The following is a 21,911-nucleotide window of genomic DNA, read 5'->3' as shown; positions in this document are numbered from 1 at the left end:
TTTTTTATATGTGCGTACATACATATTTACTTGTACAATTACTAACCATTTTTAGTTGGCTATACTTATGTACATAATTTTAGTTAAACAGCACTTGAACAAATTAATACGAGGTCACCGGGTTTCATTTGTTGCGGCTGCTTTTTGATTACAAAATATTAAAGGTGTTAACATTTGCATTAAAAAAATTTTCTGAACGTTGCTAAAAATTAAAAGTACAAAAAAAGCTATGGTGTTAAATGAAAAAAAAAAACAAATTCAAAAGGTTTCTGTCAATAATAAATTGACCTTTAAACCATAATTATATGCATCTTAGGAAACTAGAAAACCACAATGCATTGGAAATAAGCGTACTATGTAAATCTGTAATCAACTTATAAAAATTTACAAATGAACACTATTATTAGAAAGCAATAAGAAACGGTAAAATAAAATTGTTGGAAATTGGCACCTTATAAAGGCACACTTAAAAAAAAGGTTCGAGAAGGGGAGAATGTACGCGATGTAAAAACAATGCAGTGAAAAAATGTGCAAGCTTTCTAACGCCTCAGTCGACGTCGGCAGCGCAGTCGGCGGGCTTGCCAACAAGAACAAACGCGAAGCATCACGAAGCAACGAGAGCGCGCGAGGAGGGGCAAGAGAGAGAGAGGGAGAGAGAGACTGGGAAAGAGAGAGAGCGCGCTGGAGAGCAGGAACGAGAGGAGCGCCGCTGAGAGCAGAGAGCGGTCACTGAGCAGAGCGGCATTTCGAATGCAGACGCGGTCGGTGTCGTTTTGGTCTTGTCGGCGGTTGCTAAACACAATTTAAGTTCACTCGGTTAGCAGACATTACACACTGCCCACATATAAACACATAAATACGTATGCATGTACGTACATAAGGCGTGTGTATGCAAGAAACCAGAAAAAAAGGAAAAATACAACGTCGTTCGTTGAGTCTCGCGTTCGGTTTTATTATTTTTTTTCTGTGTGTTTTTCGTGTGTGTGCTTTGGATTTGCCAATTTTAGCCGACTGGCTCTCAGTGTCGAACCTAAACTTAAAGAGCGAGCAACGTGACGTGTCGCGTCGTGTCGCTAAAAATTCGCGCACACAACTTCCTACTACAACAAGAAGTAAAAAAAGGAAACGCAAGAAACAAAAATAAAACGTGTAAAGGGAAAAAAAGCGAGACTTGTTTTTTTTTCTTGTGCATTCTGTGTGTGTTTGTGAGTGTGCAAAAACACAAAGGAAAACGGAGAGGGAGAGAGAGCCGCCAAGAGAGAGAGAGAGAGAGGGAGAGAGCAAGAGCAGCTGATTTTAGCCGGCAAGTGTCAGCTGTTTCGCGCCAGAGCGAGATAGCGCTACTTCGGCGGGGCGAACATGTTATGTCTTGCACGCCGTCTCCTCTTTGTGCTGCATTCGCCTTAGCAATGCACCAACAACAGCAGCAGCAGCAGCAGCAACAACAACAACTGGAAATACAAGAAATACAACAGCAAAGGCAGCAATTGCAAATACAGCAAATACACATCCAGCAGCAGCAAATCCGAAGGATCGAGGAGCTGAACGCAAACCCCCCCAGTCAACAGCACATTCAGAAGATATCGCATTTACTACCACATCACATACAAGACATAACCCGAAATCATCATCAAATACTAAGTAGTCATCAGCAAATACCAGAAATTCACCAGTTACAAATACTACAAAAAACACAGCAACAACCATGTTATCAAATGCAACCAATACCCAATCAGCAACAACAAATATTTGATTTTCAGCAAATCAATGAAGTGCCGCACATGCAAACCTTACAAATAACTTTGCAAAGTCAGCAGAAAATACCAGAGTTACAGCAAACTCAGCAACAAAAACATCATTTTCAACAAATTCAGCGCCTGCCGAAAATACCAGAAATACCGCAGATACCAGAAATACTCCAAATACAGCAATTTCAAGTGGCGCAACAACAACAACAACAACAGCAAAAGCAAACGAAAAAGCGAGGTGCAAAAACGACAGCAACAGCAGCAACAACAACAATAACATCTAGTAACAGCAATAGCAACAGCAACAATAGCAATAGCAACAACAACTACTATAGTAACATTAACAACAACAACAACAACAACAATAGCAGCAACAGCGGCGGCGGCCTCATAATGTTAGCCTCTGCCAGCGCCTCGGCCGCCGCTCGAAAACGCAGTCGCAGCGCGAGTAACGGCAGCAAAAGCAACAACAAAACTGTCAGTGGCCGCAAATTAACCAAAAGCGTGAGTGTGTTTTGTTGTTTCTTTTCTCTCCTTGTCCCTCTCCCCACCCGAAGCTCCTCTCTCTTTCGCTCTCTCCTTCTCTGTTTACATTAAGCGGTTTTGTACGTGCACGTGCTAAGTGAGAGAGCGAGAGGGTCAGAGCGAATAACAACAGCGCCTGCTGCTGAGCGCCCAGCCTGCGCCGACAGCGACGCCAGCGTTAACAGCGACAATGTACGCTCACAAAATTGGGCCACAAAAAACAACAACGACAACTATGTTAATGCTAACACCCAATGGGAATTAATAAATTAAGAATGGGCGATAAGGCAAAATCAAAATAGAAGCGAAGATACGGGAAAAGAGAAGGAATCAGATAAAATTTAAGGAAATCGAAGTATAATTATATAGTTTAAAAAAGGGTAAGAGTTCAAGAAAATCTAAATGAATATGAAACCACAATTAAAGTAGGAATTTTTATAAATACAATTTGTATATAAAATTTATTATTAAATTGTGTTCATTCCAATTTATATTTTGGAGAGCTTAATGGTGTGTCTGCTGCACATAACAAGTAATACTATTGGGTAATTAAAAAAAACGTACTGGATATTTCCATTCAAATCGAAAAATATAATTATAAATAGAATCTTTTGTGGTCTCTTGGGGAAATACTCCAATAAAAGCCACAACTACTGATAAGAAAAGTGAACAACACCAAATTTGTGGTCAGAAAACTGAGCTGATAACCAAACACAAATTATTTCTGGTGAAATAAATACAATTCACATGAAAATATTCATTAATGGGAATAGAAATCATAGAATAAATTCTTTTCATATTAGTCAAGAAGTTCCGGCCTTAAAATAATAAATTAAACGAAGGAATTTCATCGACTTAAAGATGAATTTAAAAAAAATAAACAACATTTTCTATTATAAATGCTGATGTTAATCGCAATTCGAAACTGCCTTCCATTATCGAGTACTTCCCCTAAAATACCCCCTCCCCAGTCAAGCCATTTAAAATGGGTTAATCAAGTGCTTCTTATTGCAGCGCTAAATTCATTTCCCCCTTTTTAGATAATGTTTATATTTAAATTGCCAACAATTTTCAATAGCCTAAATTTGAAGCCAACAACAACGATACGTTATTCATTCATTTTTGTAGCAGAGCAGATGTTGTTGTTGCGCTCTCTCTCGGCGCTCTTGCTCTCTCTCTCGGGCAGCTTCGTTTCCTCTTCGGCTCGTCGTTCGTGTCTAAAAATAAAACAGCATGTGCGCTGTGTGTGAGTGTGTGCTCGCTCGTTCGCCACCGCTGCTGTTGTTGTATTTTTTGTCTGTGGGCAAAAGGCAATGAAAACGAAAATTTGCGTGACGTCTCTCGACCTTGACTCATCGACGTGAACTGTTAAACTGCGCCAGCAGAAGCGGCAAAGCGGAGCGCTGGCAGCGCTGCACAGTGGGCGGTGTTTGATGGGGAAGGTGGGCAAAAATTTCTGCAGATAAAATATTGAGATATTTTTTTAAACTATATAATCGTAGTGGTAAATGTAAAAATCACAAGTAATGAGTTGGCACCACTTCTCTTCTGGTATTTTAAAAATAAAACAATAATTTAATTTAAAAATGCATTGGAAAGTAGAACGATTTAATCGCGTTATGTACTAGTGTTCGTTTCTATGCCTGCAACCCACTCGGACACGAACCGATTTAGCAAGTTATGTTTTGGTTGCATTTTTCCTTTTTGCCCTAAATTTCCTACCACTGTGCGCTGCCGGAACGCAGTCGAGCCGAGTTGCGGTTCGATGTGGTTTTGCTGGGCTTTTTTTTTGTGTGTGTTTTATTTAGACTTTTTCGTTTTGCTGTTTTGTGCTGCTTTTTCTTTTGTTTTTCTTTGGCTTGAAGTCAACGTCTCTTGCGGGACAGCAGCAAACCAGTTTGAAAAACACACGCTCACACTACCACTGCCTTATCAACAACATTGCCAAAAAAAAATGTTGGAAAAAAACTGGTTCGCTTAGCTTTTTTTTTTTTAACTGCAACTAGGCAGTGAAGCTTCTTAGGCTTTTTTCGGGACAATAAAATATTACAACTTCCTCAAGTGGATAATTAGTTCACAGTGATAAAGATTTAAATAATTGTATTTTATGTGAGAAACCTTTGTTTTTAGAAATAATCAATTCTGAAATAGTAGTAAAAAATAAGAAATTATAAATATAAATGGTGGTTGGCAAAATCGCCAGCTGATACCACAAATTAGAATAACAAAACTTCCAATTGAGCAGATTGTTTTAGGGTATGCCCACTGTAAATTACAGAACAATCATAGAAAAAAAAAGCGTACAACGGTTTTCAAGCACTATTGGAATGTGTCTCCATAATCATCTCTGCTTCTGGTTCTCTCCCTTCCTATCGCTTTCTCTCTCTTTTTCTCGCTCTGAGATTTTCTCTCAATAAGAATTGCATATGCGTAATGCATGTGAGTTCCGTTGGTTTTTAGTGCCACACCCACACAACGCCCAACCACCCACTTGCGTCTCTTCCGCTCTCCTTCCCTTCGTCCTCCTTCCTTTTCTCTTTGTCATCCTTCCAGACCCCTATTCCTCTATCCCCTAGTTATGTTGTGCACGTAAAGAAAATGTGAATGATTATAGGTGGGAGAATAAAATATTAAGTTGAAATGTCCAAAATTTAATCTGCACACAGAAATAAATACGAAGCAATCCATGGAATGCTTCTTGTTTTTGAAAAAGAAAAAATAACATATGTTAAAGTAAACGTTTGGAATATATATTTAATTAAATTGTTTTTATCAAGTAGTTCAACTTTTTTTTTTGTTGTACCTTTCCATTCCATCTCGGTCCGCATTTCCATTCCACATTTGCTCCTCTGCTCTTTTCGCATGCACCTCTGCTTCTCCCTTTCGCACTGCCCCTCTCTTCTCCCTTTCGCACTGCAGCAGCATAATCATCATCATAGATTTATCTCATTCGCGCGCACGTGAGGCAAAGGCAAGGCCCAAAAATTAAGTCGTCGGTTTTCGCTTTGCGTTTTGCGCTCCTCCTTCTGCTCCCCATCCTCCTTCTCCGCCTCCTCCTTGGCCCCTCTTCCCCATCCACATCCCCATGCTCCCCCCTCGTTATCATCAGCTCATTTTATTGTCTGGCCTTTCGTTCGTCTTGTTTGCTCTCCCTCCCTCTTTCGTCTCCGCCTTTCTCGCTTTCTCAGTTTCTCAGTGTTGCCAATTTCGTGTTTCGCTGGCCGTTACAATTTTCATGCTTTGGCCATGTTGGCAACACTTTTTTTTTGCTTCTGCTACAGCTTTTCTTTATGCTTCTGTTGCCACCTCCTCTCCCTCTCCTTCCCCTTCTTCTTATGCATTCGGGAGCACACGGCAACCAAGCGACAGCTGTTGTCCAAAGGCCAACGAATATTAGGAGGGAAAATAAGGGGGCGAAATGAAAAAGGTAAAAGGTTACACATGCCAGCAATAAATTGAAAAAAAAATCCAAAATGCTTGGAGATAAAATATTATAAAGTAAGATAAAATAATAATAAAAATAGCCTTTAAACGTTAAATGTTAGCTAATAATAAGACAAATATTAAAAAAAAAAATATCACATTTTTATAAACAGTTTCTTGGGAAACTAATTTTGATAACAAGAAATTCCCAAAAATTTAAGAAACTTACATATTTTCATATACTATGTACATGCCATTCCAATTACTCAGTGTAGTTTCATTATAACAAATGAAATTCTTATTTCTTGTAAATCTGGCTTGTTTACGATTTTTGAAGCCATAAACTTCCCCTGACACAAAATGTGTTCTTTTTTTTGTCGCCGTGCCTTCCGTATCCCCGGGCGCAGTATTCAATTTTCCCGTCCCAATCAAATTTCTGTTTGCTCTCCGCTGAAGTTTACGCAATTTGTATGGGTATCAAAATGCACAAATATTTATGCTCTACGAATCGAACAAAGCACGTTCTATATTTACCTATTCCCCCCTTGCCTGCTACCCCCCTCAGAGCACTACACTCCTATTCCGTGCTTTGTATTATTCTGCTGAGCAATTAACTGCCCATTGGAACGCATTGCACTACTTTTCTTCTGCCCCTTCCACTCGAAATTAATTCCTTTGATATTTTGTGCTCCCCTGTAGAGTTGGTGGCTTGGCTATTTTATAGCTGTTTTGGGGGAATGCGTTAATTGTTATTTTAAAGTTTATAAATTCTGAAAGTAAATACACCTCTTTATAAATCATGAATTTTATTGTATTTATATATATTTACAGTTGCAGTTTGGTCTACAATATAATACATATATTTTATATGGTTAGGAATCAGTGGTCAACGATCAAACACGCTTATAATTTTTTAAATATTTGCAATCAAAACATCTGGAGTTCAGCTACTAAGCTTGATTCTAGCTGCCTTACTTCTTGTTCCAAAGTCTGAGGGCAGCACTGTTGCCTTGTTGTTTGTGTTGCCTTTGTGTTTGTGGTGTTGTGGCAATGGCGCCCTCTGCCGGCGTCGTCGCTCGCGAATTGACAAAGACGCCGGCTGTCTCTCTCGCTCTCTCCCCGTCTGTTCTCTTCGCCCTCCTCACCGCCTCTGCCCCAGGCTCTCGTTCACTCGGCGGGCAGCAGCTGCTTTCCGTTTTGGATTGGAAGTTCGGTGGAATGGAAGGCAGCAGCGAAAGAAGAAGAGGCTGCAACGCCGCGACGCTGGCAGCGCAGCTTGTGTTTGTAGTTGTAGTTGTAGTTGGCGGCGTGTGTAGTTTGCTTTCGCTGTTGTTTTTAAACGAACGCGCGCGCGGAAGTTGCGCACAAAATTATTTATCAACCAAAAAGACCAGAAAAAAACGAGAACAAGAAAACTAAAGCCTCAAATGAAGTGTAAGGAGAGGCAGGCACGAGAAGAGGCAGTCGGATTAATTTCTAGTGTACTCTAGCCCGTTTTCGTTTCGGCTCGTTTTTTTTGTTCGGTTCGTTTTTGCAAAAATGAGCGAATAGTTACACTCGCTCTTGTGCTCGCTCTCCCTCTCGCCGCTCTTGTGCTTCTTCTTGCTCCTCGCTTGCTAACTCTCTTCTTTCTTTCGCTCCGCTCGTTACCATTTTACAAACACACACGCGCACGATGAGAGCGACTGCAAAAAAATCGGAATAAACACAGTTATAATATATATGTGTACAAATAAACGATATATATATATTTCGATGCAAATAAATATATATATAGGAAAACATCAAGGCAAATGTGAAAATTAGTGCAAACTAAACGAAAAAGCAAGAAGAAAAAACGGAAAACCAAATGTGATAATATTGTAATAGAATGTGAAAAGCCAAACACGCACACACCCATACACTCACACACACACGCGCCCGCAGCCACGTATGTGTGTGCAGAAAAATATGCGGCGCTTAAAAAAGGTGAACGGCATTATGTGCTTTTAGCAGAGACAAGTTTAATATCGCAATAAAATGAGAGCCCAGAAAATCGCAATAAGGGGAGCCGTAGCCATTTTCTAGATAAATTTTTCAACATTTTTTTCATTGTCTTTACGCTTTGCCTTTTGATAAAACATTACACACACATACACATGCCACTGCATTCTCGCTCTCTGTCGCTGTTGCTGTCTCGCTCGCACTCGCGTTCTCTTGCACACGCAAACGCATGCCGCTGCCGCTTTGTTTTCGTCTCGCTCGCTCCCGCGCACATATTTTGCACATTCTGCTTTGCTGCCTCTTTTGTTGCCACCGCCCCCGGGGTTGCCACTTCGTTGCGATGTCCAAATGCCGCGCATGTGGCAGCACTCTCTCGTCCAGGGGAAAGAGAAGCGCAAAAGGAAGTGCAAAACGAAAGAAGCTGCGGAGCAAAACAAAAGCGGCGACAGTGTTGCAAAGTGCATAAAGCGCCCAGTGAGAGCGGGAGAGTGGGAGAATGGGAGAGGAAAAAATTAAATATTTTCAAAAACTAAAATAAAATATTCTATAAAGGCAAAAAATAAGCAATAGGAAAATTTAATGTGTAATTGTACAGACAAATTTAAAACATTAATGTGGGACAAAAGTTGTGAAATTATAATTGATAAAAGGGAAATTATATAAATTATTTCAAATATTAACGAAATATGTAAATATTTTAATAATTGTATTAAGGTTCCTATCTCCTATAATTATATTATTAATGCAATGAGAATAAAAACTATAAGTAGCTTAGTATTTCAAAGTCTGTTGTAATGTAAAACCTTGGAATCAGTGCCCCAACATCCTCACTAATCCTTGCACTTTTCTCAATGCCAATTGCAGATGTCCGCCGGCGCTCAGTTGCAGATGGCCCCGCAGACCACTTCGGCCCTAAGTCACCACCATCCCAATCAGCAGCAGCAGCTGCAACCGCCGCAGCAGCCGCAACAGCCACAGCCCCCGCCCCCGCAACAGCAGCAGCAGCACTTTGCCAACCATCACAGCGCCCAGCAGCAACAGACGCAGCAGCAGCAGCAACAGGAGCAACAGAATCCCCAGCAGCAACAGCAGCAGCAGCAGGCGCAACAGCAGATACTCCCGCAGCAACATCTGCAGCACCTGCACAAGCATCCGCAGCAGCTCCACCAGCAGCAGCTCCACCAGCAGCAACTCCACCAGCAGCAACACTTCCACCAGCAGCAGCAACAGTCGCTGCAGGGGCTGCATCAGGGCAGCAGCAATCCGGATTCGAATATGAGCACTGGCTCCTCGCACAGCGAGAAGGATGTCAACGATATGCTGAGTGGCGGCGGAGCAACGCCAGGAGCTGCAGCAGCAGCGGCAGCGGCAGCAGCCATCCAACAGCAACAGCAGCAACATCCCGCCTTTGCGCCCGCCCTGGGAATGCAACAGCCACCGCCGCCGCCGCCGCAGCACTCCAATAATGGGGGCGAGATGACCTACTTGACGGCAGGCACGACCACGACGGCATCGGTGACGACGGTGGGCAAACCCCGGACGCCAGCGGAGCGGAAACGGAAGCGAAAAATGCCGCACACCAGTGCGGATGAGGCGGGGAGTGGCGGTGGTTCCGGCGGAGCAGGAGCGACCGTGGTCAACAACAGCAGCCTGAAGGGCAAATCCCTGGCCTTTCGTGATATGCCCAAGGTGAACATGGGCCTGAATCTTGGCGATCGTCTGGGCGGATCGGCCGGCAGTGGCGGCGGAGCCGGTGGCGCCGGCAGCGGCGGCAGTGGTGCCGGTTCCGGCTCTGGCAGTGGCGGCGGCAAGAGCGCCCGCCTCATGCTGCCCGTCAACGACAACAAGAAGATCAACGACTACTTCAATAAGCAGCAGACGGGCGTGGGCGTTGGTGTGCCCGGTGGTGCGGGAGGCAACACCGCCGGTCTGCGAGGATCGCATACGGGTGGCGGCAGCAAGTCACCCTCATCCGCCCAGCAGCAGCAACAGCAGCAGCAGCAGCAGACGGCCCAGCAGCAGCAGGCGAGCGGTGTTGCAACGGGCGGTGGTGCCGGAGGAGCCGCTGGCAACCAGGTGCAAGTGCAGACGAGCAGCGCCTACGCATTGTATCCACCAGCTAGTCCCCAAACACAGACGCCGCAGCAACAGCAGCAGCAGCAGCCGCCGGGAGCCGATTTCCACTATGTCAACTCCAGCAAGGCGCAACAGCAGCAGCAACAGCAGCAGCAGCGCCAACAGCAACAGACTTCCAATCAAATGGTTCCTCCACACGTGGTCATGGCCGGTCATCCCCTGAGCATGGCGGCCATCCAGCAGCAGCAGCAGACGCCCCTGTCCCAGCAGCAACAGCAGCAGCAGCAACAACAGCAACAGCAGCAACTCGGGCCGCCGACCACATCGACGGCCTCTGTTGTGCCCACGCATCCGCATCAGCTCGGCTCCCTGGGAGTCGTTGGCATGGTCGGCGTGGGCGTTGGCGTGGGCGTTGGTGTCAATGTGGGCGTGGGACCACCACTGCCACCGCCACCGCCGATGGCAATGCCGGCGGCCATCATAACATACAGTAAGGCCACCCAAACGGAGGTGTCGCTGCACGAGCTGCAGGAACGCGAGGCGGAGCACGAGTCGGGCAAGGTGAAGCTGGACGAGATGACGCGGCTGTCCGATGAGCAAAAGTGCCAGATTGTTGGCAACCAGAAGACGATCGATCAGCACAAGTCGCACATTGCCAAGTGCATTGATGTGGTCAAGAAGCTGCTGAAGGAGAAGAGCAGCATCGAGAAGAAGGAGGCGCGACAGAAGTGCATGCAGAATCGCCTGAGATTAGGGCAGTTTGTCACCCAGCGAGTGGGCGCCACATTCCAGGTGAGACTCGGTCAAATATTGATAGTAAAAAGTCCATGTAATTAACTCTTATTTAACGCGAATTTACTTTTAACCATTTACAGGAGAACTGGACGGACGGCTATGCGTTCCAGGAGCTGAGCCGGCGGCAGGAGGAGATCACCGCCGAGCGCGAAGAGATTGACCGGCAGAAGAAGCAGCTGATGAAGAAGCGTCCGGCGGAGTCCGGACGCAAGCGCAACAACAACAGCAACCAGAACAACCAGCAGCAGCAACAGCAGCAGCAGCACCAACAGCAGCAGCAGCAGAATTCCAACTCGAACGATTCCTCGCAGCTGACGGGCGGCGTTGTCACCGGACCGGGCAGCGATCGCCTTGGCGGAGCAGCCGGTGGCGTTAGCGTCGACAGCGGCCTGGGCGGCAACAATGCGGGCGCCATCGGTGGCGGTGCCGTTGGCGGCGGTGTCGGAGGCGGCGGCGTCGGAAGCGGCGGCGTTGGCGGTGTCGGTGGTGGCGGCGGCGGCGGACGTGGTCTATCGCGCAGCAACTCGACGCAAGCCAATCAGGCTCAATTGCTGCACAACGGCGGCGGCGGATCGGGCGGCAATGTTGGCAACTCGGGCGGCGTCGGCGATCGACTGTCCGATCGAGGCGGAGGCGGCGGCCTCGGGGGCAACGACAGCGGCAGCTGCTCGGACTCGGGCACGTTCCTCAAGCCAGATCCCGTGTCGGGGGCGTACACTGCGCAGGAGTACTACGAGTACGATGAGATACTCAAGCTGCGCCAGAATGCGCTCAAGAAGGAGGACGCCGACCTGCAGCTGGAGATGGAGAAGCTGGAGCGGGAGCGCAACCTGCACATCCGAGAGCTCAAGCGGATACTCAACGAGGATCAGGTGGGTGTCGGATTTCTCACGGCCTTTAATCCATGTACTAATAGTTGGTTTGTCCATCTTTCAAACAGTCCCGCTTCAACAACCATCCCGTGCTGAACGATCGCTATCTTCTGCTGATGCTGCTGGGCAAGGGCGGCTTCTCAGAGGTGCACAAGGCCTTCGACCTCAAGGAGCAACGCTATGTCGCATGTAAGGTGCACCAATTAAACAAGGATTGGAAGGAGGATAAGAAAGCTAATTATATCAAGTGAGTAGTAAAACAGAGCAGCAGGCAAAGTCAAGGGGCGGGGGGAAAGCCAATTGATTAGAGAATAAGGATGTAGTTTTTGATAGATAATATCAGATGTTATCAGACTGAATAACAAGGAAAACGAATACCTTTTAACCCATAAAGTAGAAGAATTTCCATTAACGAAAGCCCAGATTAGGTTGTAAGATGCAAGGGCGGGCTGCTATCACCGAAAAACCCTTTACTAAAGTCCCATCTCGTTCGAAACCCTCGCTAACTACCCAAACATCTAGACACGCTTTGCGGGAATACAACATCCACAAGGCGCTGGATCATCCGCGGGTCGTCAAGCTCTACGACGTCTTCGAGATCGATGCGAATTCCTTTTGCACAGTGCTCGAATACTGTGATGGCCACGATCTGGACTTCTATTTGAAGCAACATAAGACTATACCCGAGCGTGAAGCGCGCTCGATAATAATGCAGGTGGGTTTATTCACTTGATAACTATTTTATTTCAGTTTGTAATCTCTTCATGATTTTCTCTGCCCCTCAGGTTGTGTCTGCACTCAAGTATCTAAATGAGATTAAGCCTCCAGTTATCCACTACGATCTGAAGCCGGGCAACATACTGCTCACCGAGGGCAATGTCTGCGGTGAGATCAAGATCACCGACTTTGGTCTGTCGAAGGTGATGGACGACGAGAACTACAATCCCGATCACGGCATGGATCTGACCTCCCAGGGAGCCGGCACCTATTGGTGGGTATTTTACAAGTAGAGTTGATGAGTGTAAATACTCAGAACTAACAAAAATTGATATCCTTAGGTATCTGCCACCCGAGTGCTTTGTGGTGGGCAAGAATCCGCCGAAGATCTCCTCCAAGGTGGACGTGTGGAGTGTGGGCGTGATCTTCTACCAGTGTCTGTATGGCAAGAAGCCCTTCGGGCACAATCAGTCGCAGGCCACCATCCTCGAGGAGAACACCATACTGAAGGCCACCGAAGTGCAGTTCTCCAACAAGCCAACCGTTTCCAATGAGGCCAAGGTGGGTTGTCCTGGACACTTCTAAGCCACAAGGATAGCTTGCTAATCCAAGTCACGTCTTATGTCTTCCCATAGAGCTTCATTCGGGGCTGTTTGGCCTATCGCAAGGAGGATCGCATGGATGTGTTCGCGCTGGCCAGGCACGAGTACATCCAGCCGCCGATACCGAAGCACGGGCGAGGCTCGCTCAACCAGCAGCAGCAGGCGCAACAGCAGCAGCAGCAGCAACAGCAACAGCAGCAGCAACAGTCGTCGACGTCGCAGGCCAACTCCACCGGCCAGACATCGTTCTCTGCCCACATGTTTGGCAATATGAATCAGTCGAGTTCGTCCTAGCTGCCAACCAAGCGTAATTCCAACTCATAATTCGCCGCCGCCGCAGTAGCAGCAGCCACTTTAGCTGCCAGCCAACAGCAACTCCAACAACAGCAGCAGCAGCAGCAGCAGCAGCAACAACAGCAACTTCAATTCCCGCAATACCAGCAGAATCAGCAACTTCATTTGCAAAACAGTAGCAGCAACTATGCGGCCACGCTCCTCGATGCGGCGGCCTTTTGCTACGAAACTGTGATGGATGCAGCCCACTTCCACAACAATAACAACAACAGCACCATCATCAACAACAATATGCAGACAATGCCGACGAGTGCTGTCAACGCTGCTGCTGCCGCAGGAGGAGCAGGATGTGCAGGAGGAGGAGGAGGGGGAACACCGGCCTATCAGGGGAAATACAAGCGCTGGCAGCAGCAACAGTTGCAACAGCAGGCCCAGCTGCAGCAGCAGCAACACAAGTTGCTGTTGCAACAAGAGCTGCTGTAGAGTTGGACAGAACAGAGGTGTGTGTGCCGATGGTTAAGGAAGGAACGCGATGACAAGGGAGTTTTAGGAGAACGAGGAGCTGCCTGCAACACTGCCGCCAAGCCAAGCTAATGTTGCCGCTGCAACAGCCGACAACAACAACAACAACCAGCTAAAATACCCCGAGAATTTCCACAGCGAGTCGCAAACAACAACAACAACAAAAACTTAAATTAATGAAACTATATATAAATATATATTTGCATATATATATTAAATGTGATAAACAAGCGTAAAGCAAAAAAAAAAGAAAAAAGAAAGGAGCAAAGCAGCAAATCTACAGCAGGAGAAAGACGAACAACCAAGGGGGCGAAAACCCGGAAGATAGGGACAAGCAAAGCTGCAGTAAGAAACCAGAAGAAAGGAGAGCCGAGTGCGGAGAGCAGAAGAAAAGCAGAAAGTTGAAAGCTGAGAAGAATTGCCGAGGAGGAGAAAGCTTGAGAAATTGTTTATAAAGGCTGCTATAAACACACACTTTTTTTTGTTAACTATAAATACCAAGCAGAATAATTAATCTAAAATACATAATAATTAAATGCTAAATGTAAATTAGTAAGTAGGGCATCTAAAAAGCAAAGGAAAACCGCGAAAAACACACGATTCCCAAGAACGCGTAAGAAAAGGCACATAATATTTTTTCTTTGTATTAAAACATAATAATGGTACCGAAAACAAAAACGTAGCAAATTAGCGTAGGCTAAATAGCACAGTATAAAAAACTGAAACTGGAAAAAAATCAGCAGAAACACACAGGAAGGATTATAAAGACGCAGAGTTGAGGAACCATTTGCAATGGGAAATTGTTGCATTGTTTTTTTTTTTAATGGGTTATGTTTGTTTGTAGTTCAAACATTAAAAGAAGAACACTCATACACACACCACACAGACACTGCAGACTATTTATGCCTTACAAGAAGAGAAAAAGCACTAATTTTAATTGCCAATTTCCATTTTGTATACATGCATATTTAATATTATGTATCCACGTATATACACATATATATTTATCATTTCCTACCCACGAATGTTTCTTTTTATTTTTTTAATCGTATGCACCAGCGATCACCTACTTTTAACGCTTTTAAACGAAGTTAAAACCAACTTATACCTGTAACCTAGTTTTGAAATGAAAAGGAAATCATTATTTGTTTGTTTTGTATCAAAATCCAAAATAAATTCGATTTAACAATAAAAACAATTCCACAAATCACACACACCGCACACACATATACATTTGTATATACTCGTATCTGAACGACAAACAAAAAACCGCAGAGATAAAACTAAAAACTTAATCAAATCAAATGCAATTCCAAGATATCCAAGAGAAAGTGAATCAGATAACCATTTTTTTTATATGCCACAAGGAAAATGCAAAGAAAACGAGAATAGGCGAGAAAAATCGAAGGGAAAGCTTGAGATCGATCGGATTCTCGGATCGGATCGGAAAAAAAAACAACAGAAAAATAAGCCCATTTGAAGTAATTTACTTCTAATTACATAGTAAACTAATGTAATAGTTTTTATTAAAATTATATATATATATATATACCGATATATATATAGATACATGTTTTTTTTTTAATTTTAAAACTATATTTGTAATGCACTATGCGTAACATTGTATTAAATATTAATATCCAAGGCATATTAATAGAAATATATATATAAACTATACGAAAACTGCAAAAAAACATGAACTACCAACCTAAATGTTTCAATAATATATAGATCTATATGTATGTAAAACCGATATGAAATCTGCCTAATGCCAGACGAAAAAAACCTGCAAAAGAAGGTGGAAAGCTCCGAGGAGTAAGAGAGATAGAAAGAGCGGGAAAGCGAGGACGCAGGATTCACGAGAAAGCGAAAAACATTTTTTTCTTTAGTCTATACAAAGCAAAAAGCATAAAAAATAAACCGAAATTAGTTTTTAGAGTGACATGAGAAAAAAAACGGCAAAAGCGCGCGCGCGAAAGAGAAGGAAAGTGGGCGCTAGAAAAGGACGGCAGGCAGAAAAAAGATAAAAACAAAAGCAGCGGAAACAACTCCCTAAAAATAGCAAAGAAAACTGTAAATATTTATATAAATAATTTATGCCTAATTAAAATTAAAATTAAAGAAAATCCGTAAAAAAAACGAAACAAACGCAAAAACCAGAAGAACCATTTCAGATTTGTATGCAAATTTGTATATGTACGTACTTTCCTTTAATTTTAGCCAATCAGTTTGTAAGAACTTTTTTTTTGCATCTCCATAAAGAATAACGATATATGAGGATAACGATTCCGATTTTTTTTCCGTTTAATGTAAACCGTTAGGATAAGCCCATACCATAATGGCCGATATCTAAATGTGTGTGTATATCGATGTGATGTCATCGATTGTCGATAACGATTGGATGCGTGTGTTGATTTAATTTGATAAAGATAAAGATAATGATAAAGATAAAGCTGAAGGAGGTGTAAGAGGAGTGCAGATGAAGAGAGAGAGAAAGAGAGAGAGAGAGAAGATACATGAAGTATGAGAGCGAATCTATCTATAATATAATTATGTAAAATGCACATCTTTAAATTATAACTTATACATATTTAAAATGAAACTATTATTATTATTTTGATTACCATTATCATTATTTTTTATTACCACTTAACGGTTTCGGTTCGATCCACAGCGAAACCAGCAACAACAACCAAGAAACAGAAACAACAACAAGAGAAACAAAATAAACAAGCGAAATGTTTGATAAAAAAAAACCACAAGAGATGTTTTTATTTGTTTTGCGTCTTTGATTCGATTTTATTCAGTTTTTCATAGAGGAAAGTTGCCACACTCAAGACGAACACACACACACACACGCAAGCGTATAAAGCTAAACAAATTAATACCTATTAAGTGTTTAAATAGTACTAAACGAATCAAAATATAAATACTTAAAAAGAAAAAAATAAACAAAAAATTAACAAAAAAAAAGAACAGCAGCAGCAGCATGAAAATCGATGAGACATGGCGGAAAAGCGAGAAAAACAAAACCCATTAAATTATTTGTTGAGTATTTTATTAAATAATAATTACGATAATAATTATAAAATTTAAATTGAACGAAATGCGAAAAACAAAAAAACTGAATATACATATATATATATATTATATATAAACAAATTATTTAATAGTTATGCTAAAAAATTATTTAAAGTGAAAGGATATGAAGAATATTTGCATGCGAGCGAGCAAGAAAGGCATTCAGAAAAGGCCACCGCCACCGCCACCGCCACCGCCACCGCCCTGACCGAAACCCGAACCCCACCCCCAATTCTCCCCAATTTCCACCCCTTGAAGCCTTCACCCGCCCACCCAACACCCTGCCCCCAAAGAAAAGGCGGAGAGAGCTGCAAGAAAGAAGCAAAGGCGAAAGACGGGGGCGGCTAACTGAGAGAAAAAGCGCGAAGAAGATACTAAATCAATAAGTAAACATAAAGATTAATTAATAAATTAATTCCAAAACAAAAACGAAAAAAGCTAAAAAAAATAAAAACAAAACAAAAGACAAAAAGCAGACGAAAAAGAAAAAACAAGACGAAACATTGAAAATAAAAAAATACTAAAATGATTAAAACAAAACGGTTTTCAATGGTAGTGGGGTGAGATTAATAAAAATATTTCGAAAATATGTTTTTCCTTTTATTAATGCTAGTTTAACCTTATGCTTTATGTGAGTTTTCTGAATGACAGGTGAAATGCATTTACTTAACTATTTTTTAATCAAGCTATCTTTTAAAGATTGAATTCTTATAATTTTGTTCGTTATAAATACCAGACTTACAATAACGTAACATTTTTGTTGGTTTTGAAAAACTTGCAACACTTACCAACACTTTTTAAATACCAAGGAATGGGAAGTGGCAAAAATACGATAAAGTACCTTTTGGTATTTTTACTGATAGCCACTATCGCTTGACTATCGATAACAGCTGGCTGTCAGATTGATCGATTTCTGGAAATTTCATGCCTAATCAATAGGCAAAAAGCAAAGCAAAAAGCTAATACAATAGGCCAACCGACCAGAACATTCACATCTAGATCGAGATATAGCGAGTTATAGAAATGGCAGCGCCGATGCAACACGAGGACCTGCTGAAGCTGAAGAGCTTCATCGAGTTCGTGGACTCGAATCCCACGGTCCTGAACATGCCGCAGCTGCAGTTCGTCAAAGATTTCGTCGAGAAGTTCGGGGGCAAGGTGCCGGCTGGCGATTTCAAGATGCCCGACGCCTCCGCCGGGGGGTAAGTTGCAGCCGAAATATGGCAAATACCCCACAGATTATAGATAACTCAGCCAAACCATGGACTAACACCTCTCTTCAATGCTCTTCCTTGGCCTAATCATCGCAGCAAGTGCCCGTTTGGCGGCGATGCTGGTGCCAAGGCCAAGAAGCCGGATTCTGGGGCCGCCGATTCCGCGGATGCCAACGCCTCCGATGACAGCGAGGATGAGGAGTCCCTCTCCGAACCCGAGTCGGACGTGGAGCTGGACATGGAGGGTGAGTGTGTGCGCGAATCGGTGCCAAAATGGGGGGCATGCCATTTGCCAATTTCTGCCGAGTCACGTGGTCATGGGGGGTCGCCGCCCTGGACTCCGGTGTGCTACTCAGGGCCGCGGGTATTCCGCCGGGTGCGTTGCCATCCCTCGGAAGCGAATTTTGTGCAATAGATATTTTCCCATCCATTGATCTTAATTGAGCTTTGATTAAATGGAAAGCCGGCATTCGGGGCACTGCTGATAGTGCTACCTATATATACCTTTTCATAACATTAAAAAATATGCAAAAAATATAGAACCTGATATTTACAGGCTATATACAGTAGACACTCAATGCAGTGAAGCAATTTAAACAACATAGGTGACTAATATTTGTAATATAAAATATGTAATCATCTTGAAGAACTTATGTTTGCTCCTTTGGTTAAAACTTCGATCTTATCGACCTAAATAATGCAAGCTTTCTGTTCAAATTAGAATTATAGTTTTAAAACTATTGCAAAATCTAAAAAAATATTTATTAAACTCAGTAATGTTTATTTTCATTCTTTTTTTCTTCATAAATATAAATCCTTTTTTTTAAGGTTTTTATCAAAAAATTGTGGAAAACTAGGTTTTTTTTTAAATATAAGAATTAAAAAACTTTTTTTTTGTACAAATCTAGGTTATTAATGCTATTTAATTTGTTTATTCATAAAATCCATTTCTTTAGTATTATTTCTGAATGAATAAAAAACTAGAAATATTTAAATAATAAATATTAATATAGGAATAGAAAAAAACGTCTTCATTATTATTCAATGAAGCCAAAAATTAGGAATTTTTAAATAATAAATGGGAATATAGGAATAGAAAATCGTTGTTATTTACTACAATACAATTTCAAATGACTAGACCAAAAAAGAAGTTAAAAACTAGGATTTTTTAAGAAATGACTATGAAAAAACAACGTAGTTTTAGATAATAAATAAGTTCAAAGTTAAAGTGAGTAAGATTCCAATTGATAAACCCTTCTTCCCCCTATACAGGCGTCATCGAGGCGGACAGCGATCCCGCCCAGCCGATGGGCGACTCCGCCAAGGAGCCCACCGAGGAGGAGGTGGACCAGGCGGGCGATTTGCGCGCCCAGGCAGCCTCCGCCTACGGCCAGCAGAAGTTCGACGAGGCCATCGCCTTCTACACCAAGGCCATCGAACTGAATCCGGGCAACGCCCTGTTCCACGCCAAGCGTGGCCAGGCCTTCCTCAAGCTGAAGAAGCCCAATGCCTGCATCCGGGACTGCGACAAGGCGCTGGAGCTCAACTGCGACTCGGCGGCCGCCTACAAGTTCAGGGGACGTGCCCGTCGCCTGCTCGGTGACTTTGAGCTGGCTGCCAAGGATCTGCGGCAGGCCTGCAAGCTGGACTTTGACGAGGAGACGGACGAGTGGCTGAAGGAGGTGACCCCGAATGCCAAGAAGATCGAGCAGCATCGCGTGAAGCAGGAGCGTCGCCAAGCCGAGCGCAAGATCAAGGAGCGTCAGCGGGCCCAGAGGCGTGCCCGCAAGGAGCAGGCCAAGCAGAGCGCCAGCTCCGGTGGTGGCTCAACCGGAGCATTCCCTGGCGGATTCCCGGGCGGCTTCCCCGGTGGCTTTCCAGGCGGATTCCCAGGCGCAGCTGGCGGCGGTGGTGGCATGCCAGGCATGCCCGGCGGCGTAGACATGGCCGATCTGATGGGCGCCATGAAGGATCCCGAGGTGGCAGCCGCCATGCAGGTATGGTTTTCTAAATTATAAAGAATTCTCCATTACATTATGCAAGCAAAAATGTAAATTCTGACTTTGGCCTACTATATTTATATAATTTTTGAAATTAGTTCAAAGTTATTGATAATTTTTTTGTTAATTATTTCACCAGGACATCCTCGCCAACCCGGCCAACATCTCGAAGTACGTTTCAAATCCAAAGATCTTCAACCTGATGAAGAAGTTCGTGCCAGGCGGAGATTTGGGAGCTGCTTTCGCCCAAGCGGAGGAGAAGTCTGGAGAGCCGAGCGAGCCAAAAACCAAGAAGGGCTCCGCCGATTTCGTGGACGATGGCTTGGACTAAGGATTGGGAAACGGGAATCAATTGGAATAACACATGCGGCGATGAAAATAAGTTAACAAATCATACACACGAAATAGAGCGAGATGAAAAAGTGGCAAAGGGAGACAGAGTAGGAGATAGAGGAGTGATAAGGAAAATACTAGGAAGAACTAGAAGAGAACAGCTGGTGCCTTACACATTTTCCAGCTCAGAAATAACTTGAACATTTCGCTAAGCTTTATCTTAACCTTGACTCACACATAAAAGGAAGGTCCGTAGAGCAGAAGTAAATATATACATATATAAAAATAAATAACACAAACACTTGAAAGAATAAGTTTTATTCCAAAACGCAGATGAGAGTGTAAGAAACTAGAGTAGATGGAAGTGAAGCTGCTTCATCACACATTTTCCCAACGCTTTTTCCTGGCCAACTCAACTAGTTGAAAAGCCATTTCCAATTTTCACATCGAACAGGCTTAACTTATGCCTACGCTAGTGTCAGTTCACCAGATCATCAAATATCCTGTAAAGCGAAGAAACGCGAATGTTTCCTTACTAACGTTTAAAGTCAAGTCATATTCAAGTCTGTCGATCGATCTAGTTGAACTAAAGCTCGATAAGAAACCAAAACAAAAGAAAAATCTTGAATAATGTTAGCCTTAATTAACGATACTCGAAGACATCAGAATAACAGGCCGAAAAACGGGGAGAATACTAATCACACCATTTTGTCAAACAAAATTGTACTGAGTAGGATTTGAATAATATTGTACTAAGCAAATGCATTTAGCCACCCAAAAAGAAACACTCGCCCACTCATATTCATCCACCCATATATTCACGCACGCCGATATGTCAAACATTCATTCAACCAGTGATCAATGGAATTAAATAAACGAGAATCCGAAGTGCTAATGTCTCTCTTTCGTGTTTGATCATTAAACTTTAGAGTTTCAACTAGAAAATTCAACTAATTGTTTTTTGGCTTACGAGGCTAACGAGGCGAAGGTATAGCATTCCTTTCTCATTTTTTGTGAGGGCTGCATCGGTTTTTTTTAATGGAAAAAATGTTCTTTTTTAAGTGGTTTTTCATTTGTAGTTTAGCCAAATGGAGGCGTACAACCGAAAGACCGCCTGTTTTGGGCAGCACCAAGAAATATTTAATATTTGAAATTTTTTGTCATTTTTTGTAAGGGGGTGCATAAGGACTTTTTTAGGATTCAGATTTTGGCGAAAAATTCTTTTTAGTGGTTTTTTGATCGTAGGTTAGCTAAATCAAAACGCAGAGAGAAAAAACCGACTGTTTTGAGCAGCTGGTGGCCCCCGCTAACGATCCCCATCACAAATAGAAATATTTAATTTTTGAAAATTTTTTTCATTTTTTGTAAGGGGGTGCATCGGGATTTTTATAGGATTCAGATTTTGGCGAAAAATTCTTCTTTTTTAGTCGTTTTTTGATCGTAGCTTAGCCAAATCAAGGCGTACAGCGAAAAGACCGACTGTTTTGGGCAGCTGGTGGCCCCCGCTAACGATCCCCATCACAAATAGAAATATTTAATGCTCCTTTTTTAGTGGTTTTTTGATCGTAGCTTAGCCAAATCAAAACGCAGAGCAAAAAGACCGACTGTTTTGAGCAGCTGGTGTCCTCTGCTAACGATCCCCATCACTTAAATAAATATTTAATATTTAATTTCTGAAAATGTTTTTCATTTTTTTAGGGGGTGCATATATTCAACATGTAACATT

At 43.0% G+C, this 21,911-nt stretch overlaps 3 protein-coding genes across 9 annotated transcripts in view; 2 read left to right on the top strand and 1 right to left on the bottom strand.

Annotated features, from left to right (window-relative positions):
- The window catches only part of LOC108025705 (serine/threonine-protein kinase tousled-like 1), a 78,650-nt gene extending 65,601 nt beyond the window's left edge, over positions 1-13,049 (top strand). For 5 of the 7 annotated variants that reach the window (XM_017096248.3, XM_017096251.3, XM_017096249.3 and 2 more), the window contains 7 exons: positions 8,544-10,547; positions 10,631-11,422; positions 11,491-11,669; positions 11,945-12,137; positions 12,208-12,413; positions 12,481-12,700; positions 12,775-13,049. In XM_017096248.3, coding sequence (XP_016951737.1) covers positions 8,544-10,547; positions 10,631-11,422; positions 11,491-11,669; positions 11,945-12,137; positions 12,208-12,413; positions 12,481-12,700; positions 12,775-13,035 — 3,855 coding nt within the window. In that variant the 3' untranslated portion in view covers positions 13,036-13,049. Of the gene's footprint in view, positions 1-678; positions 2,253-7,012; positions 7,665-8,543; positions 10,548-10,630; positions 11,423-11,490; positions 11,670-11,944; positions 12,138-12,207; positions 12,414-12,480; positions 12,701-12,774 lie in introns of those variants that run through there. The other 2 variants (XM_017096247.3, XM_017096252.3) reach the window with 2 other exon arrangements.
- LOC127011624 (uncharacterized) lies at positions 5,915-7,987 on the bottom strand. Its single transcript, XM_050889499.1, has 3 exons — positions 7,833-7,987; positions 7,347-7,381; positions 5,915-7,022 (listed from the first exon to the last, which is right to left on the bottom strand). Exons 1-3 carry the CDS (start codon positions 7,951-7,953, stop codon positions 6,864-6,866), a joined length of 315 nt encoding a protein of 104 aa, XP_050745456.1. The 5' UTR covers positions 7,954-7,987; the 3' UTR covers positions 5,915-6,863.
- Positions 13,050-17,534: 4,485 nt separating the features above from the next.
- On the top strand, positions 17,535-21,080 carry LOC108025857 (hsc70-interacting protein 1). The gene is made up of 4 exons (XM_017096524.3): positions 17,535-17,840; positions 17,949-18,097; positions 19,125-19,849; positions 19,992-21,080. Exons 1-4 carry the CDS (start codon positions 17,662-17,664, stop codon positions 20,181-20,183), a joined length of 1,245 nt encoding a protein of 414 aa, XP_016952013.1. The 5' UTR covers positions 17,535-17,661; the 3' UTR covers positions 20,184-21,080.
- The last annotated feature ends 831 nt before the right edge of the window (positions 21,081-21,911 follow it).

Source organism: Drosophila biarmipes, chromosome X, assembly GCF_025231255.1.
Source record: "Drosophila biarmipes strain raj3 chromosome X, RU_DBia_V1.1, whole genome shotgun sequence".
NCBI classification, from domain to species: Eukaryota; Metazoa; Arthropoda; class Insecta; order Diptera; family Drosophilidae; genus Drosophila; species Drosophila biarmipes.
Note: the sequence above shows the minus strand (reverse complement) of the source record. Positions and strands in the feature narration are given on the sequence as shown.